The sequence below is a fragment of the Myxine glutinosa genome, chromosome 13, assembly GCF_964187855.1.
Source record: "Myxine glutinosa chromosome 13, kmMyxGlut1.1, whole genome shotgun sequence".
NCBI classification, from domain to species: domain Eukaryota; kingdom Metazoa; phylum Chordata; class Myxini; order Myxiniformes; family Myxinidae; genus Myxine; species Myxine glutinosa.
In genome coordinates this window covers 23,328,691-23,339,650 of record NC_136273.1, presented here as the reverse complement: position 1 = coordinate 23,339,650, position 10,960 = coordinate 23,328,691, and the positions used below count along the sequence as shown (strand labels likewise).

The window sequence follows — 10,960 nt, the reverse complement described above, 5'->3', positions numbered from 1 at the left end:
AACCCTCGACTCTGATTCTGCAACTGGACCCGACGGCATCAGCCCACGGGTCCTAAAATCCTGCTCTGCTGCTCTATCTCACCCTCTCTCTGTTCTCTTCACCCTCTCTTTTGCTCAAGGTCAACTGCCATCTGCTTGGAAATCAGCCAACATCACCGCTTTGCACAAAAAAGGTGCAAAAACAGATCCTAGCAACTACAGACCAATCAGCCTTCTCCCAATTATCAGCAAAGTCATGGAATCCATCATTGCTTCTGATATGAAATCTTTCCTCTTCTCCAATGGCTTGATCTCTGATCATCAATTTGGTTTCAGACCAGGTCACTCTACTCTGGACATGCTGCTTCTGCTGTCTCAACAATGGATGGAGGTCCTCAATGCCAAACAGGAAATTAGAGCTGTCTCCCTCGACATATCACGTGCCTTCGACACGGTCTGGCACCCCGCTCTGCTCACCAAACTCTCCTCCTTTGGTATCCATGGAAATCTCCACGCATGGCTGGCGGACTTCCTCTCTAGTCGTCGTCAACGTGTGGCCCTGAATGGGTTTCTCTCATCTCCTCTTCCTGTTCAGGCTGGAGTTCCCCAAGGCAGTGTTCTGGGCCCCGTGCTTTTTCTGGTCTTCATCAATGATCTCTCTGACTCTCTCGAAAATCCTCTCTATCTCTTTGCTGATGACTCCACTCTCTGCCGCTCCATTCCTCTTCCCTCAGATCGGCAGTCTGCTGCCTCCTCACTCTCTGAAGACCTGGACAAAATCACAGACTGGTCAAACAAGTGGAACATGTCTTTCAATCCTGACAAATCTCACACTCTTACTATGTCTCTCCGAAAAGATCGACTGGACAACCCTCCCATCTACTTTCTCAACAATCCTCTCCAAGAAGTTCTGTCGCTCAAGATTTTGGGTCTCACTATCTGCCATGATCTTTCTTGGGAAAACCACATTTCCAAGCTGGCCTCCAAAGCCAGTCGCCGACTGGGCATCCTCCGTCGTGCGAAGTCCTTCCTCGGCACACCTGAGCTCCTCACCACATACAAGGCTTTCATCCGCAGCTCAATGGAATACTGTTCTCCCCTATGGGCCGGTGCTCCTGCCTCACACCTAGCTCGGCTTCACGCTGTTGAAACCAAAGCTTTCAGAATTATTGGAATCTCCCGCGATGAAGCTATCTCTGAGGGCCTTTCACTCACTCACCGCAGGCAGGTAGGTGGTCTTTCTGTCTTCTACCGACTCCTCTCCGGCCTTGCACCCCCAGCTCTCTCTGTGCTCTGTCCCCCAAATATTCCTACAGGTCGCACAAGATCTGCCAGCAACCCTCTGATGGTTAAACTGCCGAAATCTCGGCTCTCCGCTCACCTTCACTCTTTCATTCCTCTTTTCTCCCGCCTCTGGAACAAACTCCCTCACTCCCTTCAATCCCACTCCTCCCTCCAGGTCTTTAAAACAGCTGTTCACCACCATCTCTTATCTTCCCCCATCCAAAACCTTGATCTTTTCTACCCCCGCTAATTCACCCCAGATCCACCTTGTTTGAAATTCCAACTTCTTTCCTGGAAGTCCTGGCAGTGTCCATATGTTTTATACCTCTCCCACTGCCCCCTTCCCACGCCCCCCCCAAAGCCCTCGCCCTCTCTCAGATCTCTCGATGTCTCCATGTCTCTCAGTCCCTGCTCTCAAATGTTGTGTTTGTGTCCTTCCCCCTCTCTCCCCATCTTGTCTACCGCTCCCTATGTTATATGTTTTATGTGTCGGTTTGTCTTTCTGTGTGATTAATGTTCGCTCTTTCACGAGCCTCGATATTGTATACAAAAAAAAAAAAAAAAAAAAAAAAAAAAAAAAAAAAAAAAAAAAAAAAAAAAACAAAAAAACAAAACACAACACACAACAACATGCATTTTAAGGCCATTTTCCCTGCAAGAGCGGGGGTTAGCCTTGCGGTCCCCATGACAATCTTCTCCATTTTGCCCTATTTTCTGCATCTCTCCTTGTTAACCCCCTTGCCCGCATTTCTTCTTCCACCATCTTTAGCCAAGTCTTTCTTGGTCTTCCCTGTCCTCTACTTCCTTCTACATTCATTTCCAACACTCTTCTCAACCAGTCACTTTCATCCTTCCTCAACACATGACCAAACCATCTCAACCTGTTTCTCTTCACAGCATCAATCACAGGCAATATTCCCATCATCTTTCGCAATTCATCATTTGTCTTCCTCTCTCTCAACGATACTCCACACATCCACCGAACCATTCGCATTTCCACCCTTTCCAACCTTCGTTGCTGCTCTACGTTCATTACCCAACAACAGGCCTTATATAGTCAGACTTTTAAATACCATGAATGTGTTCTAAGTAAGATTAATCTCTTAACGCATATTCTCCAAGTGAGATTCATAACAGATTTACCTTTTCTTTCCCTAGTTTTATATTTCAAAGAAATTTTTATCTTGGAACGTGGTACTTATTATTGCAGCTATTTTAAGTGTGTATTTTATAAGTGTGTATTTTACACGTGTGTATTTTATACGTGTGTATTTTATGACAATGGGTGTATTTCACAATAATGTGTGTACCTTAAACGATGCTTATTTTTCATGTTATTAATGCCTGAATATGGAGTTGTAGTGTAGTAATTTTTTTTTTTCATTTGAATTATTTGTATGTTATAGTGATTGCAAATTATTGACTTATTTATTTCATGATCTCGTATTTTATGTTATGTTGTAAATCATTCACAATTCAGCTTTGGCTGCGACGAATTGATAATAAAACCATGATTGATTGATTGATTGATTGATTGATTGATTGATAAATAAGGGCATGACGGGCTTCAGTGAACTTCAGAAACAAACAGCATGGCACCAACAGTGCAGACGAGTGGCCTCGGATGGGCCTCCTGGAATCCGGTGTCGTCGAGAAATGGCAGAGAAGAGCTGGCAGCAAGCTTGTGGGAACACACAAGTTATCCTCCAACGTTATCCTCCAGCAGGCATTGCAGAACCAGGAACGCAATCCGTAAAGGAGAAAGAAACCCCAAAAACCCATAACTGCCCTCGCTCCCCCATCCGGTATCCTGCCCCAATAATTTGCAACAGAACTAACGTTCCCCTAAAGGCTTCGAAGTAAGTGACAGGTGGTGGGTCGTACCAACCCAGGTGGCTGTGAGCAGCCAACCACCTGAATGTATGGAAGGATCACCCACAGCTGGCAAGATGCAAGGTGCCTGATGGTGAAGGACGTCGATGGTTGTAAACGTGTCCCGTCCTTTCCAAAAGGCAGCAACGTGGTTTGCATTTCCATGGCTACTTCCTGCTCCCAAACTGGTGGTGGTCTCCACAGTGCCATGAATTAGTGATTTACATAGAATGACATTGTCATTCCTGAAACAACAACATGCATTTGAAGGCCATTTTCCCTGCTAGAGCGAGGGTTAGCCTTGCGGTCCCCATGACAACCTTCTCCATTTTGCCCTATTTTCTGCATCTCTCCTTGTTAACCCCCTTGCCCGCATTTCTTTTTCCACCATCTTTAGCCAAGTCTTTCTCGGTCTTCCCCGTCCTCTCCTTCCTTCTACATTCATTTCCATCACCTTTAGCCAAGTCTTTCTCGGTCTAACCCATCCTCTACTTCCTTCTACATTCATTTCCATCACCTTTAGCCAAGTCTTTCTCGGTCTTCCCCATCCTCTACTTCCTTCTACATTCATTTCCACCACCTTTAGCCAAGTCTTTCTCGGTCTTCCCCGTCCTCTACTTCCTTCTACATTCATTTCCACCACCTTTAGCCAAGTCTTTCTCAGTCTTCCCCGTCCTCTACTTCCTTCTACATTCATTTCCATCACTCTTCTGAACCAGTCACTTCCATCCTTCCTCAACACATGACCAAACCATCTCAACCTATTCCTCTTCACAGCATCAATCACAGGCTCTATTCCCATCATCTTTCGCAATTCATCATTTGTCTTCCTCTCTCTCAACGATACTCTGCACATCCACTGAACCATTCGCATTTCCACCCTTTCCAGCCTTCGTTGCTGCTCTACGTTCATTACCCATGTCTCGCTCCCATAAATCATAACACTTCTCACACATGCAGCATTCATTCCTGAAACCGGGAGTATGATATTTAATTTTCAGTCCACTATTTATAGCTGTTTGTTGCTATTGCAGTTTTCAAATTTTCATTCCAACGTGTGACAATGTATGCCATGGAAAAGGAACATGGAGGCTACTTACAGGTCGAGATGCTTCGTCGCCTAGTGTAAATATTATGAATGTAAAAATGGTGGAATGTTTTACACACCCTGTCCCACCCCTCACCTTCACTCCCCATCCTCCTTTCCTTTCCTCTTATTACTCCTGTACTCTTATTTATAAAGTCTGGTGTTAGCTTCGTTTAAGATCTTGGGGTGCTGAGTTTGAGTCCTGTCCTGCCGTTGAGTTAACATCAGGTGGGTTGACTCAACCTGTCGGCCTTCTGGGTACCAGATTACTGGGAAGAAACGAGCAATTTGAGGATCGTGCGTCAGAGTAGCGACCCATCCAGGATCGTTCCCCCGAGCTAAGAAAATGCGGCTGAAGACGAGGAAGGACTGCTTCTTCTTCCCCTTCTGCTTCTTCTTCTTCTAATCATATTTCGCGTCCTCCTTATGCCTTTCTCTTCGACACAAAAAGTAATTTTTCATCTAAATTTTGCAGCCCTCCTTCCCTTTTGCGTACATAATATATAAATGGCCCTCTTGCACAATTTCAGAATATTTTATTTTTTTGCTTAATCAGTTAATCTAATGCTCTTTAATAAGCTTAATAGAGCAAGCTTAGCTCTATTATTTAAACGCCAAATTCTGATCATCACCCATGTAATATGAGGTGCGTGACCAAGGTTGATTATTAAGGAAAGTCACTCGGTGGGCGGGGCGGGGCTAAGCGAGGAGGGTGTGACGGCTGTGGTGCGCCGGGCGCTTGTGCCGTCGAGTTCGTCTTCGCGCCCATTCGAATGACGGTGTCGTCGTGTCGTGTTCCTGAAACGTTGTAACCATGGGGTTCACCCACCAGCTTGGCCTGCTCCTGTGGAAAAACTTCACGCTGAAGCGGCGCAGCCCGGTGAGCCACAGCGAGCGCGCCCCGGGGTTGTTCGATGTAAATTAAAATCGACGTCATTGAATCGTATGATGTCATGTTTAAAGGTTCAACGTCGAAGGCTTATTTTTATGTAACGGTTACGTTTTCCAGCGACTGCGTCCAGCAATTTTCCATTGGAAGCAGAGGTCACATTCGGGCTCACGTTGACTTTGAGCTGAAGGAAATAAATGCTTATGGATGACATAGCCTAGAGCTATTAGTATTACTATGAGGAGCAGTAATTAACATTAGCGTTTAAAATGCACCTCACGTAACATATTTACAATAATTATCATTTATTATAAACGTCTTTCGTTTTTCGATTGAATTATGAGAAATGTAATCCCTGTAGTTTGAACCACTGGGGTGGAGGGGAGGTGGGGGGGCTTTATCTTTTTCTGATCAAGCTTCGAATGAATGAATAATTGAATGATGAATGGAATGAAATCATTTTTCAGTGTTTAGAACAAATGAGGGATGGGCAAGCCAAATCATTGGGATTAAAGGGGCAGATGTGGGGCTTTATGCCAGTGACAGGTGGTCCAATCAAATCAACAACCTGTATTCAATTCCATCGAAATTACCACCAATGTTAACCATTTTTATTATGTCCCACGTTGTTGAGCAAAGACTTGTGCTATAAGTGGCATATCGAGAGTTGGACAAGTTTGCCATGATCGTCGTTGGAGATCTATGGTGCACAGGCCATACTGTATCTATGGCCCACGCCAAGTCGACCGGAAAAGGGCTTGGGCCCCATAACCCCTCAGGTACAAGCAATTGCCACTGCGAGCCCACCCTGCCACTTTTTATTGTACATCTAACGCCAGCCAATGCAAAATTGAAGAAAAATGACAGTTTGTTCCGGACTGTGTGGGACTTTAACCTCACCAAAGTGGTGATAAGCAATTTGCGAATGCATGACAAATGCAACTTCAAAAATCCAGAGATACCAAAATATTTCGCTTGGCTCTTGTAGATCTCATCAAAAATCTATCCAATAATATATTTGAGTGATTTTTTTTTTTCTGGGGCCCGCCTACATGAGATACTTTGACCTAAACTTGGTAAAACTCCTACTTTTAGGCCTAAAAATTACATTGTTTTTTTCAAAGGTGGTTAATGGCCAATGGAGGGACTTCAAACCAAACGTTTTTCACAAAATTTGGAAAACTGATCCCTCGGGTTCTTACAGCGATACTAACATCTTAGGATCAGTATCCTGTATGAGGTAATGAGTTGGGCTGAAGATCAAATCAAAATCTTTATCTTTTCTACCCCCGTTAATCCACCCTAAACCCACCTACTTCAAATTCCCTGGAAAATTATAATTTTCCCAAGTCTGTTCTAATTCATAACGATCACGAGCCTCGATTCAGTATACAAAAAAAGAAAGAATAAAAAAGGAATATCTAACACCCTTTTCTTGTAAGTATCCTTGAATACAAAAATTATAATTCTTTTGTAGTCTTCTCCCTGCCATTTATGTAAAATAAAATTCATGTTTCTGAAATATACAAGAGATTAATATGATGACAAGTAATACCACCCCATCTTCCTGTTGTTAAATTGGTTTGTATTCCTTGGCTTTGTATATTTATTTTATTTCCTTCCTTCTTTGTCATATAAACTATCGCTTTGCTATCATATAATTTTCTATTCTTGAAATCGTGTAATTGTTTTTTGCTAATTGTGCTTCCATATATCTCATTATCCTCACCAAGCAGGTAATATTCTTCTTTACGAGACTGATTAAAGTCATGTAGGTCCTCTAAGTTTATTGAAAAGGACCAATTATACCCTAAATCATCAGCTATATAATAATAGCGTAAGGACTCGACTTTGTTATCCCTTTTACGCCGCACCCAGTGACCCGATGCCCACGGCACTAATGGATTTACGATCTACGAACCGCGCTCTTTGTTTATCACGTACAGCCATACTCGAAAAATCTGAATTAGCCGACGTTGGGGCCCAAAAGCATCCGATTAACTGCCGATACGACGCCATCTTACGACGCCATCGTATTGGCGTCTGCTGGGCGAAGGCGAAGCAAGCCGTCCGCTGATTGGACAGGCGAAGGCGAAAGCAAGCCGTCCACTGAGTGGACAATCCAGAGCATGCATTTGTGCCAGTGTCGGCGATCGTTGTTCATATACGCACTCTTCATTCTCATCTTTCTTCCTAACTCTTACTCGGACAAGCAAATCCCCTATGCCATCCATAATGGTACACTCCATCCATACACCACATCCTCCCTTCCGTGGATGTTCCACGGGTTTCGGCTAGTACATATTATACCCCCATTTATTGATTCTCATATTAACTACATGTCCTTTTTTCTGAAGTTCAATTGTAAGTAGATAGTTAAATTTAATAAGGAAAGGTGTATGGTTTGTAGAACCAGGTGTTATGGTTGTAAATTCTACTTGTTTAACAAAACATGCTGTTTTATTTAAATATATATATTGTGATAAATCATTAAATCTAATTAAGTCATTGGCATCTGTGGGGCTTGGATAATTGATTAATTTATAAGTATTGTTATGTCGGGGGGCGGGGGTTAGAGGAATATCTAGAGCCAGGTAGATCTGCATAGGTATGTACTCGACTGTCGTGATAGGGAATCTGCCTGTAATAAGTTCTATGTGTAGCCCGGTTGTCGGCATAAGTTGTATCTGTGTCCCCGCCGCGAGGGGGGCGGGGCATGCTAAGTAGTACAGGGATTATGGATAAAATTCCTTCGTTTGTCGTTCCCTCTGTCACCAATCCAGTGTCCATTATGGCAACGCACTCATATAGACACTTAGATAGGTCCCTTAGTGCACACATTAATTAAATCCCCTCCTTTACAAAAAGACGCACCGGAAAGACGAGCAGGAAGCGGCCGCATACAACGCTGGTGTGGGCGTCAAACATCGTGCGAGGCAGGCTATAACCACGCCCAGGGAACGTGTGATTGGTTGAGGCGGAAGGCGGGAACATTCGGCCAATCGGGGCAGAAGGTGCCAAACCACGACTTTAGAAGGAGGTTGTTGATTAGAGGAAGAGCGGGGGTGACGTGGGAAGGCGCAAAAAGATCACAAAGAAGGGAGGGACGGATTGGTAGCGCGCCAGAATTGACGTCACAGGGGTTGACAAAACGTCTCGCTCGTGGGCATTTGAGTCAGTTCGTGCTGGTCCGTTCGTTCTGAGTTATTCGTGGGAGGCTCTTCGTTCTTTGTTGGTTCGAAACTCTTCGTTCTGAGTTCTTCGCTCGGTTGAGGCATCTCTGAGTTCGACGCTCTTCGTCCTGGGTCTGTGCTTGTGCTTCGCGTGTTCGGTGATCGGCTTGGCTGGTTCTTCTTCCCTGCGTTCCTCCCTGGTGGTCATTGGCTTCATCCCTGAATCTTCGTGGTGCTTTGGTGCTGGGAGCGAGGCTCGGTGCAGCGAGAGAACGGGACCTCGTGTGCGAGCGAGGTGTGCCGCTGAGCGGGTTGCTCGGGGCCTAGCGGAGCGCGCGAGCGGGGGCGGAACGAGGCATACTTCCCGCTGACCGGAGCCGTGGTCGGACGACTGCGCTCGAAGCCAGATTCTCCTTGACGACTGCAGACTACAGACAAAGATGAGACGCACCACATTTCACAAGTACACGACAGGACATTAATTTTATTTATTCTCCCTTTGTCTCGTATCCGAAATCTGTGTGTGGGGATGTCCCGATTGGACATTTATTTACCGGCCTGTTATTTTCCTGTCCCGATATTTATTTTGAATAAACCCTTGTATTCTTTTATTTTCCATTAAAAATCCTGTCTTTGTTATGAGTTCATTTCCTCCAGGATCGGAGCTGCCGTCGGATCGCTACAGGTACGCGCTTGCCGCTTCTTCCTCTTCATTCTTCCCTCCCACGCTTTTATAGTCGAATCCGCATTGATCGTCGCCTCAAGTAAAACCATACGGTCATCCGCGGTCCTACGGTATTAACCGAGGGATTCGCGCGACAGTATTTTTCATATTAATATTTTTATTGTGTTATATTTTTGTCATTCAGCCTGTGCCTTTGTATAATAATTTGATAAATAAATATCCAACTCTTGGGATATGCCAAATGTTACGTGCTCCTCCCCGACCCCCCTGGTCACGGTGTACCTCCGACCCCCGAAAGGAGTCACGGCAGAAAAATGTGTTATCCTGTGTCAAAAATCAATGGTGAAACCACACCAATTGCAAATAATACAAACACCAATAATACAAACGAATATTGTATTAAAAATCACACGAGAATAACAGTACAATAATAATAGGAATCGAGAGTACAATCAATATATCTCCTATGATGGTACCATCAGCTAGTACAAGGTATCTCACTGTGCTCCAAGTGAGTGGAAAAAGAACATTCTCCAATGTCTCTATATTCCCGGCTTTGAGCTCGGAGCCGATCCCCTCCAGTGATCATCGGAACGATGTTGAATCAAAACCAGAATCTCGTTCAGATGACAGGCACAGTCACGCCGCCCAAAACGGCACAAAGGCGCACGCGGCCAAAGCGGAGAAAAGGGTCACGCGGTTAAAGCGGCACAAAGGCGCACTCACGGCGACTGGGAAATCCAAAGGCGCCCTCCAGGTATGAACCTTCACTGTTCACAGTCGGCGAGCCGCAAAGTAATCGTCAAAAGCCTCGGTGCACACACACACCACAGATACGTCTGAAAGTGGTGGAAACGGCTGACGAAGCAAGGGAAGTTTGCTTGACGCGCGAAGCGCGCGAGTCAAAATGGCCGACGGCTTGCCCTCGAGTCGCATCGACCCGGCGATGATTCTTTGGAATCTAACGCCAAACCTGACATGCAGGAGCAGCTTTATAACAACTTTATCGCAGGAATCCTTTTTCCCAGGAAACCCAAAGTACGTGACTCTTGCTCGACAACGTTCGAGCCAGAACGCAAAGCAACCCGCTTCTTCTCCGACTTTTCGCTCCGCCCCCTTTTCTTCTCCTTCCACTTCGTCGTCCTCCGGTTCCGTTTTCATTCAAAACATTAACCTTTTTACCTTTTGACAACAATAACCGTCATTTCCCTCAAACCACAACAATAATAATACATGGAACCAGAAATGTTTCAAGTGGATGAAAACCACAACAACGGAAGTGATGAATCCGTAACACTTCCCCCCCTCAAGAAAGAAAGTTTGAACATAGTGAAAACTTCCTTTGTAGGCAAAACTATTCCAACAAACAAAAGTAAACTCACACCCAAATCATCAATTCCCGTGAGCCAATCTATATAATAATACCGTAAGGACTCGACTTTGTTATCCCTTTTACGCCGCACCCAGTGACCTGATGCCCACGGCACTAATGGATTTACGATCTACGAACCGCGCTCTTTGTTTATCACGTACAGCCAGACTCGAAAAATCTGAATTAGTCGACTTTGGGGCCCAAAAGCATCTGATTAACGGCCGATACGATGCCATCTTTCGACGCCATCGTATTGGCGTCTGCTGGGCGAAGGCGATGCGAGCCGTCCGCTGATTGGACAGTCGAGTGGTGTCATTAAATAATGGGCCGTGCTTACTGCTTACTGATATTGATCTGAAACTTGCAAATGGGCATGTATTGCAAAGCAATTTTCCTTCTTATATTGTCCAAGTCTAAAATACACACCCACACACACACATAAATCAGCTGATCGTCAAATCTGCATTCCCTACAACCAGTGATTACAGGTTTAAAAAATGATTTTTTGACGTATTGACTCAACGATGCAAATAGGAAAGCATTAATTTAATTATTTCCTTCTTATTCTGTAAAAGCGGCCTCGACGGTATAGTGTGCGATTGCCCAAAGCAGGTTCTTA

General features: G+C 44.8%; 1 protein-coding gene across 2 annotated transcripts in view; it reads left to right on the top strand.

Moving 5' to 3' along the window:
• Positions 1–4,917: 4,917 nt before the first annotated feature.
• The window catches only part of ABCA2 (ATP binding cassette subfamily A member 2), a 137,273-nt gene continuing 131,230 nt past the window's right edge, over positions 4,918–10,960 (top strand). For both annotated transcript variants that reach the window (XM_078767176.1, XM_068133968.2), the window contains exon 1: positions 4,918–5,102. In XM_078767176.1, the coding sequence (XP_078623302.1) occupies positions 5,037–5,102 (66 nt within the window). In that variant the 5' untranslated portion in view covers positions 4,918–5,036. The remainder of the gene's footprint in view (positions 5,103–10,960) is intronic.